The following is a 25139-nucleotide window of genomic DNA, read 5'->3' on the forward strand; positions in this document are numbered from 1 at the left end:
ATCCTCCACAATATACTGTGTGTAGACACTAGTAGGAAATAATATGTGGCTCAATCACTAATCAACCAGCTGATCACATTCACGTAGAAATCAATGGTCCCCACAACCATGGCATTGCATAACACAAACAAGCATGCCCTTGAACCATTCATACTAATGTACTGCACTCAGCACTGGTTTAAAGAGGGAGTGCACACTTTTTGTATTTTTCCAGTTTTTCATGTGTCTATGAGGTGACATTACTTCATTAGACACCATGGAGTCATTTTTATGTGCAATGGTGGATTAACTTTGCATTTAGGGTTTCTTCCTGGAGGCTGAACCCTTGACAGTCAAATGGGCCAATGAAATAAACAGTAATACTGTACAGTGTATAGTGACAGCACACTACTAGGGTGGAAAAAAATCACGGCACTCACGGCAACAAATTATACGAATTATAAAATTGTTCTTGTTAGAATAACCTGAAGAACTTCTACAAAACAAATTTCTACCAAGTGAAAGGAATCCATGTCATGAAGAGATGTTTTAAAAATAACTACTTTTAGGGTTAAATCTTTCAACTCTATAACCAAAGTGTGTCTCAACACCAAAACATTCAACCTCCATATACAAAAACATCACATTAAAGGAGCATTCAGTGATTTGGGTGATTTGGAAAAAAAACCAGTCCGCCCCGGTAACAAGATGTGCACATGCACTGCAGTGCACACTACAGTGGGGGGGACACACGACAGCCCAACAGCACACACACCAAGGCCCGCCCCCGCTCGATCGTGATTGGTGGAAGGCCCCTGTCTCTATTCTGATTGGATGAAGGCTGGGCCACCTAGCCAAAAACGAAACCTAAGGTTTTTTTACCCTCAGGGGTTAACTGGGGACAGGGAGGAACTCCTTATATGGTTAGCACACTCTATAGTAAGGAGGATTATCACAACAAAACAAAAAGTGATATTTCAATTAAGTGAAATCACTGAATATACCTTTAAGGTAATAAGATGACAAAATGTAACTACATAAAAGCCAGCAAAGAAGAGAAAGAACACAGCAGACACTCAAGTCAGTAGTGGTTGCAAAACATGCTTCAACAAACTAAAACAGACTCCCCATCTGCTCTAACATGGCAGTGGCCTTATTATTACTGCCAAGGTAGGCCATGCAGGTTTGCGCCTGGATTTGCCATGTAAAGAATGGCCAGAGAATCCAAGAAAAACATGCAAACATGTTTTCACATTGCATGTTTTTTGGTGGTGCATTGAGTAAAAATTGCCAGAATAACCAGCTAGGCAAAAGGGTTCAACGCACGCACGCACGCACGCAGACGCACACACACACACACGCGCACACACACACACACACACACACACACACACACACACACACACACACACACACACACACACACACACTCTTACCTGTACACCATGCCTGTCTGGATCTTAACCGTCTCATGCAGTGACAGTGAATGAAAGTCCAGAAACTCCTCCAGCTGTTTGAGTTCCCGCACGCTGTTGGCTTTGTCTTTGGCTTTCCCGGTCCAGAGCATCAAAGGGGCGTAGGGTTGAGTCCCAGTCTGGGCTGAGGACTGTCTGGGAAGTCTTCCCTGACCACGACCCTGGGCCTGGACTCCAGGGCCTGGCTTGGCAGACCCCTTACATTTTGGGGTGGGTATTTCGGAGGAGCAGGTGGCCTTGACCGAGAACATCTCCCTGGTGTGTTGTGTACCCCAGGTCGGTCAAAAGGTGAAAAACCAACAGCCAGGGGCCCCTTTTTTGGGATGATTGTGCAGGCTACCTATGAAGTGCTCTAAAATGTAAAGTCATGTGGAACCTTCAGTCTTAACACCCTCATTTGCTTGTGGTTTCTTTCTTCTCTTTCAGCTCAGTCCTCATAGGTTGTGCGTGGGTATCCCACACTCACTCTCTTGCATGCACACACACTCACACACACACCCTCATATACACAGATTAATCCAGGTAGGCCCCAAGGTAGGCCCCAAGCCCACACAGCGACACACGAAACACAGTTCTACACCAATGTGTGTCTATCTGTCTGTACGTACAGTATGTGTGTGTATGTCAGCAAACGTCTGCTATAGTACACATGCACATCTGTGCGAAAGCACACATGCGCACAACACAGACGTGCGTTGAAACCCTTCGGTGTGAAACTTGAGCAACATGTCCCCCTTTTGACGAAAACCCGCAGAAGAAATTGCATTCCCTTATTTAGAAGAATCCCAGGATAGAAGAAGACTATACATCACAGGAGAAGTGCAGCTCCACGCTCCATGATGAACTCGGTTGGCTTGAGTTGAGTCGGTACAGTACAGTACAGTAGAGTACCCCGCTCTGCAGTCAGCGGCAGCCTGCCAGTCCACACTGGAGAGACAGCCTCCTACATTTCCATGTGTGCCTCCAGCCTGTCATACAGTATGTGCCATGCACACACCATACAGAGATACATGCACAGATCCCCCCACCTCTCTCTCTCTCTCTCTCTCTCTCTCTCTCTCATACACAGACCCACGCTGTCACTTTGCCCCCTGCTCCCCTGCTCAGTAAGTCTATAAGCTCAATGTGGTTTCACTCCCTATTAAATGGCATGGGAATCTGGGACATTTTTCCCCCTCCCTCCGCCTCTCCCCGTCTCTCTCTCTCTCTCTCCCTGTCTCTCTCTCGCTCACTCACACACGCACGCACTCTTTTTTCCTCTTCCCACCTCTCCTCTCCCTCAAACCCTTTGTGTTGTACTTGTACACTTGTCTTTTCTCTCCCATTCTGCACCTCCCATCCCTCAAACTTCTAGTTCTGCTCCTCCTTCCTATTATGTCCCCTTCCCCCCCCTATCTCCCCCTCCCTCTCTCTCTCTCTCTCACACACACACACACACACACACACACACACACACACACACACACTGTATGTCCCAGGGTGCACTAGGTCTTGACTTCTCACCTCATTCTCCGCTGCCCCGCCCCCCTTCCCAGTGTTTCAGTTTGAACTTCTGGTACTCTAGCCTCAGACATACTCTCCTGTCCAGTCTTTCCAACACTGCTCTCTCTTTCATTTGACCTCTCTCTCTTCACCACTCCCCTCCCCTCAGTACACTGTGCCTGATTCAAAACAAATACCACCCCCCCCCACACACACACACACACACACACACACACACACACACACACACACACACACACACACACACACACACACACACACACACACACACGCACTTACATGCCAAAGTATTAGAACTGTCTGCACAAGTGGAGAATGCGTGAGAGCAATTATGTCTACTCAAGTAAACCATTTTACAAATTAGAGAACTATTTTTCTCTCTCTCTCTCTCTCTCTCTCTCTCTCTCTCTCTCTCTCTCTCTCTCAGAGTGCCCTCTCACCTCTGTCCTGTGGGAGTGTGCCAATGACATCATGTCTGGTCCCCAAGTGGCTTGTGGGAGCCATGCACTCTCCCATATCAAGACATTTCGATAGAATGCAGAAACATACAGTATGTGTGCGTGCCTCTGTGTGTCCATGTTGCACATGAAACTCCAACATCCCATTATTGCGACTACATGGCTTCACGCAGTTATAGGGATAGGGTGTCACAATAAGAGGCAGGAAGTTTTCGGACCCAAGTGCAGGACAGAGGCAGAGAGGCAAAGTAGTGGAATTGCAGAAGGTTTATTACCAAAATCCAAGAACAGCAGGAACACGAGGCAAACATGAATTAGAAATACCCTGGGAATTCACTCGGCGCAAACACAAGTGACATAAAACAATGATCTGACAAAGGAAATGAAAAACCAGGGGAGTATAAATACACAAACACACAGGTGAACTCAACAGATAACCAACACAATGATTGGCTAAGGGCCGATTCATACTCCTATTTTAGAGCCGAATAAAAGTCGTTTCGGCGCTGTAGAGCCTACAATTTGACGTCATTTGAGGTTCGGGGGGGCGGGTACCGTCCTAAAGTCGGCTCTTCGGTGCTACTGAAAATTTCTGACGAGCCGAAATCATTTCGGCACTACAGCGCCGAAATGGGAGTATGTATCGGCCCTTAAAGACTAACAAGACAAGGTGGAAACAATAATCAAACAGTAATCAGGGTACTGGTGAGACAACACAGGAAACACTAACAGACTGCAAAATAAAAGCACACAAGTGTAAAGTAAAACCAAAACCAAGAACAAGGAACACTAGAAAAACATAACACATGTCACGGACCGTGACATAGGGTTAGTAATGCGCGAGTCAGACCAACGCGTCTTACATAAGAAGTAGGTACATGTTACACAAACAGGGATGAGAGTGCACATTAATTAAATGAGGAAAAAGCTGATTTACTAAATGACTTGTATTGTGTTACTAACAATGGGCTTCCTGCTGCGGCATTGCCAAGATCAAGTTTCGTTTTTCACTATAGACAGATATCAGGTGGATACTTGGAATTCCCTTAAACTCTGGTGGCACAAATTTTGTTTTCAGTGGTCGAAAGTAACTTGGGTACAATTTTTGAGGTACTTTTATTTTACTTGAGTATGTCCATTTATCAATACTTGATACTTAATCTACTCCAATACATCTCAGGTAAATATTGCACTTTTTACTCTGCTACAATTATTTGCTTAGTTGCTAGTTAATTTAGCAGATTTAGATTAGAGGCGATCAGACTGCTATGTGGCCCTCACATCTAGAGTTGCACAACCAATCCGACCGATTATGTCAGAGACTGCGAGTCATAGTGTTATGGGGCCTTTGTATGAATACTGAGAGGAGGGGCCGGGGCTGACGGACAAATCGGTGAGATCCAATCAGGGTCCAATCAGGTTAGCTCAGGCTATGTCTAGTCATAATGACGGGGCAGTGGTCTGCTGGCTGGCACTCCCACTAGCCAATTTCTGCGACCATAGGCCACAGATTATTATGAAAACCCGCAAAACCTGTCGGTCACCTGCTCCATATGGCCGCCAGGCGCCAGTCTGTCGTGAGACGCACTGCATATACACTCACTGTATGGCCGTCTCCATTTATGAAGATCACGACACTGACCTTATCAAACCCTGGATAGCCATACATGGAGAAGACTGGATCATCACCTAGATCTGCATATTATGGAGCCGGCAAGCAATTCTACATCTGACCTCAAACCTGAAACCCTTAGATCTCCATATGGAGCTGACCTGTTCTGACATTCCATATGTTGATCCTTCCCCACCCGTCCTTCCTCTTGATGTCTCCCTTTTGACTGATACCTGTCCAATCAAACTCTAGACGGGTCCGCCCCAAAGTTATTAGCGCAGCCGTGCCCCGCAGCCGGCGAAAAACTAGGGCCCTAACTGGGCTGGCCCGGGGACCTGCCTGGCCTTACTAATTGGCCTTTTAGGGCGAGGTCACCTCTCACCCTCAAGGCATCTTACTGGTAATATATAGGATTAATACCAAACCATTAACCACTGAAGCCCGAATTTATACTTTGGCTATTAAAAAATAGTGTTTTGCTCCTCACGGCCCATCATAGCAGGCAGCCACACAATATCGGAGAGATCTGAAGGCACCAACCAGCTTTAGTATAAACACAAATAAATCAAAGCAAAGCAAAGCTGGAATAAAGCTGTATCAGTTCACGTTATTGTTTCATTTGGATTATTTCAGAGACTGTAATGCACACACGCACGATCACAGACATACAATACACACACACGTACACAATAGGTTGACAGAGCAGCAGTTGTGTTCACTGTATGATAAGATCATAGGAAAAAAAGGATCTTACTCAACCCTACAGGAATGTTCAGCTGAGCCTATACGCATTACGCAATGATCTGGTGTGTTTACAGCAAATCATCACTGTTGGTTGGAAACTCTGACTTGTAGGTCCAAAGCCATTACTTTTCAAGAAATGGAAAAAAATAAACTGGGTTCCAATGGAACCATTGACGTTATTATTTGCATGGTCACAAGCTCTTTCTTTTCATTGGTTAAATATTTATAGAACCCATACCCAGACTTAACCACTTTATTTCAACTGTTACTATTTTGAGCGTTTCTATTGGTGGTTGTGGTGTGGGGTGGGGTAGGGGGGGATCTAAATCTTAAAAATAAATAGTGAAAATAGCCTTTTCACATTTTTGACACTGACATGCAACAAAGTATAAAAGATTGGATCAATTTATGAAAAATATAAAAATACATATAGATACAATTAAGCTTTCAGCCTGACAGTAACAATAGTTTGATAAGTTCACGCACAGGGGAAAATGATCTACTCAACACAGCAGGAATGTCAGCTGAGCCTGCCCTGTACGCAATGGTGTGTTTACTTCATATTAATAGCCACTGGACTGGCTATCAATCCGTCTCTGTCATTGGTAGGTGACAGGTCTGCAGACCTAGCTGCAGACAGACGACTTTAGTTTGTTCATTTATTTAGCACATACAGTAGTTAATAAAACAATAGGCGATACATATCAATGAACAAAAATACTGTGCAAGGAAAGGAAGAAGCCAGCTGGCTTATTTTGAATCCTTTCCTGTATGAAAGAGGCCATTGATTAAACAGATTAAAAATTCAATAAGAACAATACAAAAGACTACAAATTGACAAAGGAAGCAGCATACTCTCATCCCTGCATACATCTGCCTCAAGGGTCTACAGGAATGAGAGCATTATGGCTCTCTCTCTCTTTCCTGCAGACAGACAACTCTTAAACACTTGAACCCCAGCATCCATATTCTGGAATTAGCCAAAAATAGCTGATCTACAAGCTCAGTCAGAACGATAGGCTATTTTTGGTGAAGACATTTGGTGTTGACGAGAAAAAGAAAAAAAAAACACTAAAATAAAGTATTCAATCAATCAATATGGCAAACAAATTTGCTTTGTTTGCCATATTGCTTTATACAAATTAGCTTTGTTTGCCATAGAATAAAAAAGAATACAATAAAATACAAGAATCAAGTATATCCTACATATAAAGGCAGACAATTATTCTTTCCTTAACAACACTGCATTCTCTGTACTTGTCGTCTGTCTGTCTGTGTGTGTCTCTCTCTCTCTCTCTCTCTCTCTCTCTCTCTCTCTCTCTCTCTCTCTCTCTCTCTCTCTCTCTCTCTCTCTCTCTCTCTCTCTCTCTCTCTCTCTCTCTCTCTCTCTCTCTCTCTCTCTCTCTCCAGCTCCATGGCCCATATGCTCTATGTATCTGTAACGTTGAGAGCAGTAACATTCTCTACTGAGCCACGCAGGTGAGTCATTGACAAGAATACCCAGAGAGAGAGTGTAGGGATGGATGGAGGAGGTAGAGTGTGTGTGTATGTGTGTGTGTGTGTGTGTGTGTGTGTGTGTGTGTGTGTGTGTGTGTGTGTGTGTGTGTGTGTGTGCGTCTGTGCGCATGCATGCGTGTGTGTGTGTGTGTGTGTGTGTGTGTGTGTGTGTGTGTGTGTGTGTGTGTGTGTGTGTGTGTGTGTGTGTGTGTGAGAGAGTGAGAGAGAGGGGGGGCGGTGAAGAGAGGGGGGGCGGTGGCAGTAAGCAGGGGAATCCAGCCCTCATGCCAGATGAGAAACCAGATAGCAGCACTGATCTCAGTGGTGTCAATCAAAACAGCAACAGCATTCCTAATTTCCTATTACCTCCTCTTCCCTCATTCTCTGTTTATCTTATGTTATTTTCTTACTTAAATCAGCAAACATGTATAAACTGTTTGACAGTTTTGTCAGCTCTATTAATTTGTTTTAATATTGGTAAACCCTACCTTATTGGTTTACCAATAGGGTAGGGTTTTGGTTTACCAATAGGGTAGGCAATTATAAGCTTTTAGCTTCAGCCTACACCTTTTCGGGCCACTCAAGTGTCTGTATAATGTATTATGTATTGTTATACATGTGAAAGGCCCGAAATAAACTAAACAAAAATAAAATCATGTATTTTTTTCACCTTCTCTCTGCATGTACGTGTCTCTGTAACGTCATTGATTTTCTGTTGTTGTTTAGGCCTGCTGTTACTGTGGCAGATGATGCTGCTCTGAGTTTGCGTGTGAGAGAAAAATGAGCTTCCAAACTCTGACACTTGAAAAAGAATCACCTGCACAGAATTTCTTGACAGAAATGTCAAGAAATAGACATGTCTACGGTGGATTTTTATGAAACAAACGAAAAAATAGCAAATTGAAAGGATAATTCAAGCTTGCCCTACAGCTGTTGGTGAGTTTAATATCGTTTAATACAAGCAGATGGGAAATTCGATTTGGAACAATGGGCTGTCAATGGAGGGTACTGCAACGCTACATTCATCCCATTATAAACAGAATGTGAAAGGAGTGAGATGACATTTCACACTTCTTTTTTTTTAATGAGAGATTTTGCTAAAGCACATTAAAACATTTAGTTTCTCTCATTCAGGCATTCAGCCCTGCTGTTTTATCCACTACTCTCTCCAATAGCAATTTTTTGTAGGCCTACCGTTTCTTTCCACCAACTTTATCTGATATGAAGCTAATTAACTGAAGTAACTGAAGCTAATTATCTGAAACACACAAGGGTATCATTATCTATCATAGCACTATATGACTACTATTGACTAGTATAGAACAGCATGCGCAAAAACACGTCTAATTTTAGACGTTTTCGGAAAGGGGGATGATGTGATTACAAATTAATTAACTTCTCCGAACTTTTCCTCAGAACTTCTGCATTGATGTTCTGACTCCTGCTCGTGTTTCAGAGTTTCTGTTATTCCAGAGTTTGAGTGCTTCTCAATCTTTTCTGGACCAGGGCCCGCATTAGCTTTGTTTGGAACCTCAATATCTATACGCTGCTACGCTTTAGCTCCTATATGAGGTTCCGCGGGAAAACTATCCCTGCACAGGTCGAAATGGAGTCGAGAGCCCGTCCACAAACAGTGGATTAAACCCTTTTCCACCCCTCACCAACCTTAATCCAGTCGGACCAATGCTATGTCTAACCAATGCTATGTCTATCCAAAGTATGCCTCCCGAATCGGGTAAGTAAAGGTATGCAGAAGCAAGATACAGTTGATAAACTTAACATAGGACATTTTTAAGTTAGGGGTGAAACAACTGCTTAAATCAGGCTTAAATAAATGTAGTCCAGTCAACCCCCCGTCCGCATGCGCAGCACTGCTTCCGTAAGATATACTGGCTGACAAACAACCGCTTTGTAAGCGGCTGTTTCACCCCTAACTTAATATTTTACATTCCTGTATAAGTTTATCAGCTGTATCTTGCTTCTGATACCTTTACTTTTTGGAATCTATCGAATCGTTTCGACCTGTGCAGGGATAGCTTTCCGTGGAGCTAAAGCGTAGGTATTGAGGTTCCAAACGGAGCTAAAGCGTAGGTATTGAGGTTCCAAACGGAGCTAAAGCGTAGGTATTGAGGTTCCAAACGGAGCTAGGCCCACATTCGCTTTCAAGTTTCCACCCGTCTGACACTTATTTTTACCCTTATTTTTATAATAAATCAATCAATTTAAGATTTAAAAAAAGAATAATAATATATCAATGTTATCATTCAAGTCTTAGTAGCCTAATCTTTTGCCAATTATTTGACATCATCGATGGGGAATTCAAGCTAATAGAAACGGCAGACTTTCTATTCCTGAAAAGTTGCTAAATGGAAGCAATCGTTCTTACGATAATACAAATATTTAGAAATCTGCCTAACGATGTCACTGTTGGACGGGTTCTAAACCGCCCACAGCCCTCCTATGACACAGATCGAGTGGTATTGTATCATGAACATTAGTGAGGACCTATGAAGATAGGTTGAAAAGTGATGGCATGCCAGGGTTAAAGTAGTTAATGCTCTGTGGTTATTTCAGAGCGCAGGTATTGTTCTTGTTCTTATAGTAGCTATTTGCAGAGTTAAGTTCAGAACCATTATGATAGAGATGAATTAATGACTGAGACCCATTCTGTTTTCCATAATTCTAAAGGCAAGGATAACGATGTCAGTGATCAGTCTGCTATAGCCCTCAGGGGTTGTTCTGTTCCTATTCAACACCAGTGGACTGACCTATATACAGTACACTGCTAAATGCTTTGTTATTGAGTCTCGACACTTAAATTTGCTTAAATCTGATTCATGCCTTGAGTCATCATACAGTGCTGCACAGCAAAAATAGCCGATCTACAAGCTCAGAACTGGTCGCGATGTGACCCATTTAGAGCTTATATGTTCATTCCCTGTATCATCTTTTAGCCCTAAAAGCGGATGCAGGGTTGAAGGTGGTCATAACAGGTGAATATTCTGCAGCAATATGCATATTCAGCAAGAATAGAAGTTCTGCGATTGTAGCTATATGATGTACAGTAGCTTACAGCAATTAGTTTAAACACACGTTGAGACAGTCTCTTTTTCAAGTCGCCCTCTAACATTGAGATGATGCATCTCAAGGGGCTCGTATAAAAATAAAACTCCTAAATTATTACCCATTAAATAAATGTATTAAAAGTGCACAAATCGATTTTCAATTCCACTTAGAAAATTGGACTTGAAAGTAAACCAAAAAAAATTGTCGAATGTAGAATGCAACAAATCAGCAACTTAATCTCTCTTGGTGCAAATGGCCCATAGTCACCTTTCACCACCAAAAGTTGCCTGACAAAAGCCATAGTTTAGGAAGAGAGACAATAGTCTATTTTTCAATTCTTTTTTTCAAAAGTGTCAAATCACAACAATTTTTTGTTTACAGAGACACCCAGAGCAAGCAATATTGCGACAATGGTAACGGAAAACTCGAGAAACGTCAGGCAGAACCTGACTAGGTTGGGCGGCCATCTGCCTCGACCGTGTCGGGGGAGAGGGGGGGGGGGGGTTTAGAGGGGGAATAGGAAGAAAGAATAGAAGATAGACAGGGTGGGCTCCGTGGAGGGGCCTGGTCCACATCTGGTCCAGGTCGTGCTCTGTGAGGCCGGGTCCACGGTCACACTTCTGATGGGCTCCATTTTGAACTGCATTGTAATTGTAACCCAAAAATAAAAAGGGATTTTCCACGGCTATATTCTGTCCCAGATTTAAGGCTGAAACACCAGAGATCTGAAAGGACAGCGGCAGCAGTTGCTGGTGATTAGGAGGACCGCCAGATATTGCCTGGCGATTGGCTTCCACGCTGCTCAGTGGGGGAGGGTGGGTGTCTAGATTGCTGGCTGTGAGTACAGTATGTGTGTCTCTGTACACAGTAAAATCCTCAGTTTTTTTTATTCATCCTCTGTTTTGTTTTTTGTGGTTTACAATATAATTTTTGAGATCTATATGGTTTTCTTATTTTAACATAACCCCCCCCCCCCCGTATTACCATCAGCTGTCTTAAAGTAAAAAGTAACAACAAATCCTCAAGTACTATAGACGAATAACAGTCTAAGTTCAACATTTATTCTGACCCCTCCACGAAAAGGCCTATAGTTGTCCTGACTCCTTATCCATATCATTTATACATGATGGATAATTAGTGTGGACTTCGTATAGTACTCTGAGAGTGCACAAATTACCTGTTACGGTCCATTAAGGTTATATGTGCACTCGCTCAGTTACAAATGGATTAAAGAACATTGAGGACTTTTACTGTGTGTCTGTGTCTGTGCTGAATGTGTGTGTGCGTGTAGCCAGAGTGCATCATGCTTGAAGCATGTGCTGAAGCCTGCAGGTCTAGCCGGTAGCAGAGCATACATTTGGCTTGATTGGGGAGTGTTTTCTGGGTCAGTATATAGTGCTGGAAGCACTGTAGATGAACAAAGTTCACATTCTCACTGTAGAGCATTGGAGATCTGATAGCCTACCATCGGCTCACTGACCCAGTTCCATGTTAAACATGTCAATGAAAGCAATTAGATATGATGCAGCGTGCATGCGTGTTCACGACAGAGAAAGAGACAGAGGAAAACATTAATTCATTTCCAAATTGATTTGCACAATGTAAATCTTACGTGTGCAGTTACAGGTGCACGCATGCACATACGTGTGCACACGCCACACGCACGCACACATGCACACACACGCACACATGCACGCACACACACACACACACACACACACACACACACACACACGCATGCACGCACACACACACACACACACATGCACGCACTCGGGCGCACTCACACACACAAACACACGCGCGCGCACAGAGTCAGACACACTCTCACTCACGCACGCAGGCAGGCAGGCAGGCACACACACTATAATGTTGTAATTTGGATGCAATTCTCACATTCATTCACAGTTTCCCTCGAAAGGGTGAGAAAGACTAGAAAGGCTTATGAAATGCAATACTGCCTCCTACTATCTATCAATCAATCTGTCATTGAAGCAGCGCTGGCCTCCACAGTGTGTATATTTATGGGCAGAGAGCATGTGAGCTGTAAAGCTACTGTCGCTATGCTGTCACCAGAGCACCTCTTAAATAACCGTTCAGAAGCTGATCGCTGTGAGCTAGGGAGTGATCCTCCTGAAGCAGCTGATGAGGTAGAACAGTGGTTTTCAACATTTAGCATTTTAGAGCCAAACTAAAGAATATTTTGTTGTGGTTGGATAAGATTTTGTCCACAATTCCATGCTGTAATTTAACTTGAACATAAAATGAAACCAAATCCAATCCATTTAGTTTCATGTTACACTCTCAAGCGTTAAAAAAAAAAATCACACACGTGTGAACTGAGTGGTGCAATTCCCCCCCCCCCCCCCCTCTCTCTCTCTCTCTCTCTCTCTCTCTCTCTCTCTCTCTCTCATTACACAGCACTACCCCTCCCTCTGTTTCTGCCGCCCCCTACTGGTATAAATCAGTAACATACTCAGGCTCATACACACAGGTGTACACACAGGTAGGTACATGGACATTGCTGATTGTAGGAGTGGTTGCACCACTCAAAAACTATCAGGGTGCATTTGGTTACGAACTCTTCATCATTAATAAAGATTAACTGGGGACCACCTGGAACCTCCTCAAGGACCGCACTGGCGGTCAGCGGACCACTGGTTGAAAACCACTGAGGTAGAACCCAGTCTGCCTCCGTCCTCCTGGACCTCCTCATTCAAAACCACTGAGGTAGAACCCAGTCTGCCTCCGTCCTCCTGGACCTCCTCATTCAAAACCACTGAGGTAGAACCCAGTCTGCCTCCGTCCTCCTGGACCTCCTCATTCAAAACCACTGAGGTAGAACCCAGTCTGCCTCCGTCCTCCTGGACCTGACCCCCCAGTCAGCAAGATCTGAGTGATGGTTTTTACATCAGTGGTCCTCAGCCTTCTTCTGGATCAGGTCCCATTTGAAAATGTTCAAAGTATCGGCAGCCCAGCCTAGACCCACATGGAGACACCGGGGTCATGCCTGGGGACACCCTGTCCCCTCTGCCATGTGGTAGGTATACACCTCATCGGCATTGTGTCTCCAGCTTGGCTATCAACAATCCTTTCTGTGAACAGTAATAAAACATAAAAATAAAATAGGATCCGCACACTGGCAAAAATGAAGAAAAGAAGCTCCACTGTTTATTGCTCATTTTGATCGCACAAGGATCTTCATCAGGAACTTAACAGTAGTAATACATACACAATACAAGTCTCTGTACTTTCAATTTGTCTTATAAATTTGTAACTCTGAGTGTATTTGGAAACTCAGACACTCAAATTATCTGAGGATTTAAATTTATAGAAGAACCCTACTGTATGAGCAGATCCAGTGGGTCTTTGGTGCAAAGCCCCTTGCTCAAGGGTACCATGACGTAATGGGTGGTATTGGTGTCACAAAGATCTGCAATGTTACTCCCGGGTCAAAGGTCATAGTTCATGTCACTGTTACAGCTTATGTGTCCATCCTGTCCAAGGTGTTGTTGAACAAGGAACTATGTGTCCATCCTGTCCAAGGTGTCGTTGAACAAGGAACTATGTGTCCATCCTGTCCAAGGTGTGTTTGAACAAGGAACTATGTGTCCATCCTGTTCAAGGTGTGTTTGAACAAGGAACTATGTGTCCATCCTGTCCAAGGTGTCGTTGAACAAGGAACTATGTGTCCATCCTGTTCAAGGTGTCTTTGAACAAGGAACTATGTGTCCATCCTGTCCAAGGTGTCGTTGAACAAGGAACTATGTGTCCATCCTGTCCAAGGTGTCGTTGAACAAGGAACTATGTGTCCATCCTGTTCAAGGTGTCTTTGAACAAGGAACTATGTGTCCATCCTGTCCAAGGTGTCGTTGAACAAGGAACTATGTGTCCATCCTGTCCAAGGTGTCGTTGAACAAGGAACTATGTGTCCATCCTGTTCAAGGTGTGTTTGAACAAGGAACTATGTGTCCATCCTGTTCAAGGTGTCGTTGAACAAGGAACTAGAGCTCCCTGCTGTTATTTTGAAATACATTTTCTGTGTAAATAATTATTTATAAATATTGCAAATTACTTACTGATCACATGGTAGAGCATTTTTAAGTTCAGGTTCAAGATTTTAAACTCCTGAAGAAGACATTGTGGAAGAAGTATAGGTAGGCTCCTTGGATTTAGTTTAGCGTTAAATTGCGTAAGTAAAAATAGGCTAGCAATACCACAATGTATAGAAAGTACAAAAGTATTGGCATAAAAAAATGCTAATATTATGTAGAATGGTCTAAATGGCGTAATATTATTTGAATGTAATTAGTAATGCATTCACGTTCTCTCTTTTGAGCTTCTTCGGTAGTGGGTAGGGTACTGGATTTTTGAACGTTGCATCTCTGTGCTATTATTGTCTTGTATTTATTGTTACTGGCAGAGCTGTGTTACTTATTTCGCCTCTTCTTTTGTCCAGTTCACACTTGTAAAAGAGACTTTAGTCTCAATGTGGTTTCTACTGGTTAAATAAAGGTTAAATAAAATAAAATCTAAACTAGAAAACCTGCTTTAATTAAAACTAAAATGAAATGTACAAAATGCAAATATATATATAAAGTAACCTTGCTTGACACTTAAAGCGCTTAGGTTGAAGGTATAGAGTTAACGGCCATTAGCAATGGTAACTCATGTTGCTCCACCACATTTCTAATTAACTCAATTGCTCGTGAATATGAATAAGGGTACAGTAAAAACATTAGCTCTTGAGTTACAAAATTAGGTCACAACTTTTTCTTGGCAGGAACTTTTGACAATAATGAAGAGAGGGCAAGGACAGACCTCTACATGTGATGAACCTCCCAGTAAAAATAGCTTGTAACTAATCAACTCACAGCTCAGCTGGAGACTCAAAACAATTATGCAACTGTCAATTAATTTTCTGAGCAGGGTGAACAAATTTGGATTATGAAAACACCCTGTGGTAGTGTGATTTAAGAACTACTTATCGGTATTATATTGGGAAATGGGGACACCTGCCCTTGACAGTTTTGTCTCCACAGTGTGTGGACTCTATATACTGCATTGTTGGTTGTTAATCAACTTTGTCTATCTGCTCCTTTGTCTTTTCAAATTAGGAAGTGACAAACTCAGCAGGGAGCAAAGAAAAGAGGAGAGGAGTAGAGAGAAGAGAAGGGGAGAGGAGAGGAACGGTAGGGCAGGCTTGAATTAAGTCATAGGATTGGATTATATTAGAAAAGAGAAAGAAAGATGAGACGCTGAACATGAAACACTGAAGTGTTGAAGAGTTTCACGCTGGTTATGAGACAGGAGAATGGGGGAGGGTGCAGGCAAGGTCACTTGCTCTTTGTTACAGTAATCCTTTTAATGAATCTTCCACCACATAATGGATGATTCATTACTTTGTGTTCCCCATACCTAAAACCACATTGTTTTTTAATACCCGTGTATATCAACTAGAAGCGCGCGCACACACACACACACACACACACACACACACACACACACACACACACACACACACACACACACACACACACACACACACACACACACACACGAACGAAGGCAGACAACGATGTTTTTTCCGTGCTGGACAGGCTGTGTGGGCGCTCTGTAATCGGTCCATCGCATCACGGAAAGGGAAACTGCGAACACCCACAAAGCAGGGTTGAAAACGCAGAGGTAAAGTCAGTGACGTATCACGGCCACAAAGCACAGGCGTGAACGGCACTTCCACGTACTCCACATATACGTCATGGTCTGGCCGAACTGCACACAAAGCATGTGCACGCACAACGTATGCTCTTCTCAATTGTATATAGAGATAATTTGCTAGCTTTTTAGAGTTCATTGAAGGACATTTACTGTCAATTATTCAGGTTGGTCGACTTTGTTGTGTGACTCTCTCTTTCTCAGTCTCCCTGATAATATATATTATTTAGTCCAATTTAGTTAATCTCTCTTCTCTCTCTCTCTCTCTCTCCCACTCTGTTTCTCTCACTCTTGCCCCATGTTTTGTCACCATGGCATTGGGAGTCTGTCAACAGGGTCTAATGCAGGGAGACAGATGTTTGCTGTACCCATTAACGCCAGATCAGATGACACGACCGCAAGCCGCAGGAAATTGTGAACAGGGACACCTAAGACAAATGAAATGACAGGACTGGAAGGGAAGGGAAACTCACCGATCGGCCAGCCGCCAAATAATTTGATCCACATTCTACGTTGGTGCGCACACCCATGTGGGCATGCCACACAGTGAAAAACAACCATGTGTGCACAGGGAGGGAGGCCTGCGTGCCAAGACAATCACACACATGCACAACACTGCACATAGCTATACACTACCATGTCTTCATCTCAGTGTTAAAGGCAATTACCACTTGGATAATGTGGGTACGCATAAAAGCCTTTGGCACTGAGCCTAGAGGGTCAACACAGACAAAGACACATTAATAATGTATAAGTACAAATCCATGCAGTTGCTCATATTAAATACCACTTAAGGTTTAGTGTGTGTGTGTGTGTGTGTGTGTGTGTGTGTGTGTGTGTGTGTGTGCGTGCGTGCCTGTTTCAATGCAAGCATGTGGGAATGTGTACATCCTAACTTCCTAAGATATCTCTCTCCAATGAGAGACCATGTTTAAGACTCTCTTCTTGAGCTAACCAAATGCCTCCAGAGTCCAGCTCCTTTTGAACCACACACACACACACACACACACACACACACACACACACACACACACACACACACACACACACACACACACACACACACACACACACACACACACACACACCAGGGCCTGTGACTAACCTGTATGGCATGCCCGTCTTGTTTGCCACACACTCCTCTTTGCCCAGTCCCCACAGCTTCAGGTACCAGTTGGTCTCCATCTCTCTGACCAGGATGGCCTTGTTCCTGATCGCCATCTCATGCTTGTTGGGAGTGACATCCACCGATTTTCTGCGTTGGAATTTCGCACTGTCAGATGAGCGTTTCCGGCGTATACCACCAGGCGGACCAGCAGGCCCCCCCCCCATTGGTAAAACCATGATGGCAGATGTTCCCCCTGCCTCCCCTCAAGGCCAACGCTCAGAGGTCACCAATACAGGGTCTCCTTTTCAGGGGGTGTGTGAGGGATCACCCCAACCTCAGAGTGAGGAGCATGCCTCTGGCATCCTGGTGAGGCCTGTTTTTGTCTCTTCTCAGTCAATGATCTCTGTATGTGTATGTGTGTGTGTGTGTGTGTGTGTGTCTGTCTCTCTCTACCTCTCAAAGGTATATCCTTATGAAGCTTCTGTTTATTGTCCCCCTCGTTCTCCTTGATGTGAGCTTTGTCTGTCTGTCTGTCTGTCCGTCTGTCCACACTGCTCCCAGGTCTCTTATAGCCTCCTGTAGTCTGAAACAGGATCTTGCTTGTCTCGTCACAGCCTGGCCCTCGGAGGAGGGAACCACACATGCCAGGGTGTACACTGTAGCCGATGACAACACACGCACACACAAGTGTAGAAAACACAAACACGTGCTCAGAAAAGCACACCAAACATCTCCCTGCACCCAAACATACACTACAAAGTGCACATAAACATAAACATTACCATTTACAGGTGTAAACACACACACACACACAGAGGAGAGAACACAGTATCGTGTCAGTATCATGTCAGTAACATGGTCAGTATCATGCGTCCCATGGTCAAACACATGGACGCAAACGTGTGTGTAAATTATACAATCCAGGCCTTTTCTGTTTGTGTGTTCCTTTGCTCTTTAAGTTTTTAAACTTTACAGAACTTAGATTCCCTAAGGCAAACATCCTTGCTCTAGTGTGTTCCACGTCACCAAGTTGATTCCCTGCCTGTCTGCACCGCAACGACAAGGGAGGTGAGAGAGCTGCAAACACCAGTGTCACGGCTAGGAAGAACAAGCCAAGTAGCCAACTGAATGAAAGACAGTGGAAGGATTTAGAGTCAATTTGTTCCTAGTGCAGAGTGGAAGCGCATGCTGATGAGATGATAGTTTGTGTAACATACCGAGAGAGCAGCCTTCTCATTCAGCACAGAGAGCAGCCTTCTCATTCAGCACAGAGAGCAGCCTTCTCATTCAGAACACAGAGAGCAGCCTTCTCATTCAGAACACAGAGAGCAGCCTTCTCATTCAGCACAGAGAGCAGCCTTCTCATTCAGCACACATAGAGAGCAGCCTTCTCATTCAGCACACAGAGAGCAGCCTTCTCATTCAGAACACACAGAGAGAGCAGCCTTCTCATTCAGCACACAGAGAGCAGCCTTCTCATTCAGAACACACAGAGAGAGCAGCCTTCTCATTCAGAACACAGAGAGCAGCCTTCTCATTCAGAACACAGAGAGCAGCCTTCTCATTCAGAACACAGAGAGCAGCCTTCTCATTCAGCACACAGAGAGCAGCCTTCTCATTCAGCACACAGAGAGCAGCCTTCTCATTCAGAACACAGAGAGCAGCCTTCTCATTCAGAACACAGAGAGCAGCCTTCTCATTCAGCACACAGAGAGCAGCCTTCTCATTCAGCACACAGAGAGCAGCCTTCTCATTCAGAACACAGAGAGCAGCCTTCTCATTCAGAACACAGAGAGCAGCCTTCTCATTCAGAACACAGAGAGCAGCCTTCTTATTCAGAACACAGAGAGCAGCCTTCTCATTCAGCACAGGCAGAGGACAAGGATACACTTTACTGTGTTGCACAAAGGAGTCCGGTACTTTTGTAGTTTGCCCCAATCCAATTTTAATGCATGTAAATATAAATACGTACATAAAGTATTTACATGCATTAAAATTAAAATAAATATTATATAAAAAAATAAGAACATTTTGAATAAAAGGACACATCATTAAGTCACAGGGTGTGTAGTACTGTACTGTGACATCAATTGTACTCCATACTAAATTATATTTAGTATGGAGTTTCAGCATAGTTGCAAAAAATGAGAACTGTCAATCAAAGCAACTACTGGCCAATTGCAGCGAGGTTTTGCCTAGAGCTGTGGTGGGACCCAAAATAATGCCACACCCACACACGCACGCACACACACAGAGAGAGAGAGAGACACTCGCAGACAGACGGGTCACCTCTGAGGAGCCATAAAAAACTTAAAAAGAGGGGGTCTAATAATGGAGTGGCTCCCATGATATAGAACTCTAACTTTGTGTGGCCAGTATCTAATCCTCCATTTAGCAGGTCTTTATGGTCAAGCCCTTTGTCTCCATGGACCCTTTATGTGTAAGCAAACACCCAGATAGAGGGGGGGGGAGAGAGAAATAGAGAGAGAGAGAGAGAGAGAGAGAGAGAGAGAGAGAGAGAGAGAGAGAGAGAGAGAGAGAGAGAGACACAGACAGAGAGAGAGAGCGGGGGGAGAGAGAGAGAGAGAGAGAGAGAGAGAGGTGGTGGTGTAAAGTGCACGTAAAGTGCTGATTGATGCAGTGTCAGCCCTGAATTATTCATCCAGGTAATGAGACGGTGTCCAGTCTCCGGACAGCCCTGAGGGCCCTCCGGCCCTGGAGGTCAGAGATGACCCAACCTGGGTTTCTCACATCAAGTTTGTGTTTCTCCCTGAAGGTCGTCCCTGGAGGAGGCTGGACGGTACAGATACGGCTTCCTGGGCTTGTCATGTGACTTTGTCTCCATAGAGGAACTCTATAGCGTGGACTCTATCCTTACAGTGACCACACGACACACAAGCAGATACACTGGCTAGAGTTAGACAGTAAACACATCCATGCCAAATGGCTCTCTGAGCCAGCTAGGTTCAAGACAGGCCAAGCAGACGGACAGAGACTGGTAAACCTGAGACAGCAATGAGATAAACTAAGACATCAGCCAGACGGATAAACTGACAGATAGATTGACTCTACTTACTAAAAGCCATACACAGAACAAGCAGCTGAAATAAAATAGCTCTAACGAGTTGAACCCCCGACTCAATAAAAGGCATCTATGAGGGGAGGAATACATTGGCATAACGACTAAATTGGGGAGAAAAATTGGTCAGCTCTTCTGCTCGATAGATGGGATACATTACCTACAAGATACATGATACATTGATGTCACATTATAAGAGTTCTCCTAACCAATCACATAATGACACATAATAATGGAGGGGGAGTCTCATGTTTTTAACCAGAGTTCGGTTTGAGGAAATGCTAATTCTCAGAAGACTTTACTGTGACATTACTGACATTGACAATGATGTACAGTAAGCATGACTTCTGAGAATTTAATTACTTATATAATTTTGAGGGGCCTCCTATGTCCAGCTTTTAGTGTGCGTGTAAACTTTGTCCTAAGTCCTAACACAAACAATAAATGCCATTGACAATGAATGGAAAGTTTTGAGTGTGTAAACACAAACATTGCGTAAACACAAGGAGACGCAAATTCTCATTGATGATGTATTATGATGTATGATGATAAGAGCGCCCCTCACTTCACACGGGTTTGACCCCTGCTATAACTTTTGCTCTGCTTTTCATTTTCTGTCCAGCTGTCATTACCTGTGTAGCCATAATATTGAAATGGCTTAATTCAACCAAGCATTAGGGTCGATTCATACTCCTATTTTAGAGCCGAATAAAAGTCGGTTCGGCGCTGTAGAGCCTACAATTTGACGTCATTTGAGGTTCGGGGGGGCGGGTACCGTCCTAAAGTCGGCTCTTCGGTGCTACTGAAAATTTCTGACGAGCCGAAATCATTTCGGCACTACAGCGCCGAAACAGGAGTATGAATCGGCCCTTAGTTCCCATACTTTGTCTCAAAGACAGCTCCCATCTGAAAACCCCCAGTGTAGAAAATAAGGATAAAGGGGTTAAATCCCTGGGGAGAACCAATGTTCTGTTTGTGGGCCGAGTTCCACAGAGAAACCAGCCATTCGGACCTGTTGTGAAGTAGTACGAGGAATGGAGTTCTATGACATGAGTGGTATGCGTGACCTTTCATTTAAAACGAGATGCATGCTTACATGTTTTCACACATACTACAGTAAAGACATATCTGTTTAAAGGCATCCTGTTCACATTGTCCTATATACACTAATGTCTTTGAACAAGGAGCAAAGAGGTACTTCTAACACATGCACGTACACACACTGCTATATCTGGAAGGGGGGACATTCCACTGGCATAGGGGTCATTCCCAACTTCTAACCCTGACTTACTCTAGCCTTACGTCCTATATCAAAAAGAAGCTTTTTCTATGGTGTTAATCCTATCTAACCTTATGAGGGCCTGTGCGTGTGACCGTGCGTGCGTGTGTATGTCTGTCTGTCTGCATTTATGCATGCCTGTCATAGGCCACATTTGGAGACTTGAAACCAGTTGACTGGGTCAGCATGTCAAATTGGGGACAAAACTGGTATCCCCAATTACATTTGTACTTACATTTCAAAGGGGTGGTGTAAGGGTATATGGATTATGGAATGAATGTCAGACTGTCATGGTCACGTCCTGAGCCCCTCCGTTTGTCCATGAGTTTCCTGTCTCTCCCAAGTCCTGCTCCTCTGACTCTGATTGCCCTGAGTGCCGTCACCTGTGGGGACCAGCTGAGCCAGGTTGGGTGATGAGCTCCAGTGACTATTTAAAGTTAAACTCTGCCTTGTGTTTGTTCAGTGCTGGATCTTAAGTTAGTGTCAGGTTTTATGTTCAGTGTATGTACTTCTGTTATGGTTTGTCATTTACCAAGTAAAGTCAAGTTTATGTGATCTTCTTGTCTTGCCTTTGTTTGAGTTTCCTGCACTTGGGTCCAACACGTACCTGAAAACAGTTTAATACAATTAAAATGTGTACATGTGCAAACATGCGAGATAACCACCATCAAAAACAAACCATATCCTAGGAATCGTAGCATAGTTTTATTTTAATAGTTTAAGCTTTAATGCACACGCACGCACGCACACACACCCAGACCAGAACATTATTTTGTCTACATTTAGCAGCATTGATCCTAGTGGTTCCTGGTGACCTGATATCTTGTCAGCTGGCAGTAAATTATATAGCGCATTCCACCACTTACTGTCCCTGTGGCAATTTAACAGGCCACACTGACACCTTTGATTGGTGCCCCAGTTGACAGCCTTACAGATTTTTTGAAAACCATGCACACAGAAACTTATATATCGATGCTGTCAGGTGGGAACCTTGTATGTCCTTTTTAATTAACATGTATTAAAAAATACATTTTTAAATAGTGAAAATAGCAGATACAAGCACACAACCACAGCTTGTGGATTGCCATTTGCACTACTATTGTGTGACACTATGATGAAGTATGTCCTTAATTTACGAAAATAAAACCTAAACACGTTGAAATATGGAGATACGGCAAGGTTTATGCCTGACAGCAACAAATTATATGCATAATGCATGCACAACAACAACATGGCACTGAGATATCTCAGTGGCATGTTGTTGTGCATGCATATCGTTTCCACCTGGAAGCAACAATGTGGGTTAATCGATTAATCCACATCGTTGCTGTCAAGTGGAAACCAATGTGAAAAAACTACTACCTGTCATGGTCACGTCCTGTCGTCCTGAGCCCCTCCGTTTGTCCATGATTTTCCTCTGTCTCTCCCAAGTCCTGCTCCTCTGACTCTGATTGCCCTGAGTGCCGTCACCTGTGGGGACCAGCTGAGCCAGGTTGGGTGATGAGCTCCATGCAGTGACTATTTAAACTCTGCCTTAATTGTGTTTGTTCAGTGCTGGATCTTAAGTTAGTGTCAGGTTTTATGTTCAGTGTATGTACTTTTGTTATCCTATGTCATTTCCCAAGTCAAGTTTATGTGATCTTCTTGTCCTGCCTTTGTTTGAGTTTCCTGCACTTGGGTCCTAACACCTGCAAACCGTGACACTATACCTTTGAGTAAATATAAGTAAAAGTTAAAATAATGTTGCAATGTTAGTTATTTTGTAACAAACTTAATACAGTACTTCTACCAGTAAGACCGCATGCATCCGCCTCGTAGATGGCAGACTGCTGGGTGAGCGCTGGCGCTTTGGCATGGGGGGCATCAGCTATAGGTTGTTTCCATATAAGGAGCTCTAGGTGAAAGCCTTCGATACAGCGATATCCAGGCAGCGCTGACATCAGATTAGTGTAGAAACCTCATATATGGATATACACGCCTGGCATCGTCATAGTGGTGATACGTACAGTTGGCTGGAATTGTCATCATGACACGCATCTAGTGAACCAAGAAGGATCCGAAGAGGTTTAGGGAGCTAGCAGCATTTGCTATATGCTCCTCATGAGAGACTCCATTGTCTTCCGGACAAGACAGGACATTTGGCCTTACGACCCAAATGTCCTGTGATATCTGGCTTTACAAACCGGATATCGTTGGGTTCGGAATTTCTGCATCTTTGGTTAAGTTTGGATCGGACACCACTGCAGCGGGCTCTAACTATACAACCAGCACTGGTTCGAGCTATCTTATATGGTCCTTGATATCACGTGACATCACCTGGGATGTTGCCTGGGGGTGACCAGGGGCAGGGGGCTGATGTCACGTGATGTCACGATGACCTGGGGCTTGCCTGGGGTGTGTGACTTCATGTGAGTGACGGGAATTGTGGGTTATGTGACAGAAACGCAAGATTTCATACGTAGATATCGGTGACCTTTGGTCGCAATTAATACCTTTCATTGTTTCAACATTAACACACTGAATCACTGTGACATTCACTTTCAAAACTGTTTAAAGTAGGTTGCTATATTTACTACTTTTCTATGACATTCAAAACTGTTACTTTTTAGAATTCAAATTAAATGATGGCAGTAGAAAGTAGCAGATCTACAAGGTCAAAGCGCATCGCTTCACACCAGCGTTTCAAGCTTGTGCTCGTTCTACTTTTGATGCTTTTGTATGACGCTGCAGTATGATCAAGTTGGGCAAAAAACCCACAAAAAGTTAGAATATGGAGATAGGTTTCTACTCGAATATATAATGAAGAGAATGGGACACAGATGCACCTACAGAATTGTATAAATGGCAGAAGAACAATATTGCTTTGCTGGATTGTGCACAGAGATGATGTGTAATAGCCTTTTATCTCTCCTCATAAGCAGTCTTGCAGCGCAGAAGGCACCATGGGGTTTGATTACGTATACCTTCTTCTAATCCCATTTTTCTACTTAACAGGGAAAGAAAGCCTTATTCTTTGTTCAGTATCATCAATCCAAAGATTGAATTGATATACAGGATATAGTATTGTATAGTATTTATTCTCCAGACTGTGTGCTGCAATAGGCTATTGCACCGTAATTTGAGATGTCATGTACTGTTGTATCATATTATGCTAATAGCAGTGTCATGTACTGTTGTATCATATGCTAATAGCAGTGTCATGTACTGTTGTATCATATTATGCTAATAGCAGTGTCATGTACTGTTGTATCATATTATGCTAATAGCAGTGTCATGTACTGTTGTATCATATGCTAATAGCAGTGTCATGTACTGTTGTATCATATTATGCTAATAGCAGTGTCATGTACTGTTGTATCATATGCTAATAGCAGTGCACGACTAGCAGTAATTCTGCTACATTTGGACCACAGTACTCTTTGTCCCACACAGTCTGCATAAACACATGTATACAGTACTCTGCTGTAGGGCTTCAAAGTGGGGGTTTTGTCCATGGGGGACCAGAAGAGAAAAGAAGAAAAAAAAACTGTAAATAAAACCACTACAAAAATATGTACTGTATATCAAAATATTTATTTCAGTTCATAAGATTATTGTGCTAGTTTTAACAACTTTCAACTTGGT

General features: G+C 43.5%; 1 protein-coding gene across 1 annotated transcript in view; it reads right to left on the bottom strand.

Moving 5' to 3' along the window:
* Nucleotides 1-2473, bottom strand: part of kcnab1a (potassium voltage-gated channel subfamily A regulatory beta subunit 1a) — a 108933-nt gene extending 106460 nt beyond the window's left edge. The window contains exon 1 of the mRNA XM_080772897.1: nucleotides 1416-2473. Within this exon, the coding sequence (XP_080629023.1) occupies nucleotides 1416-1705 (290 nt within the window). The 5' untranslated portion in view covers nucleotides 1706-2473. The remainder of the gene's footprint in view (nucleotides 1-1415) is intronic.
* Nucleotides 2474-25139: the final 22666 nt, after the last annotated feature.

This window comes from Protomyctophum bolini, assembly GCF_963924005.1.
Source record: "Protomyctophum bolini genome assembly, chromosome: 9".
NCBI classification, from domain to species: Eukaryota; Metazoa; Chordata; class Actinopteri; order Myctophiformes; family Myctophidae; genus Protomyctophum; species Protomyctophum bolini.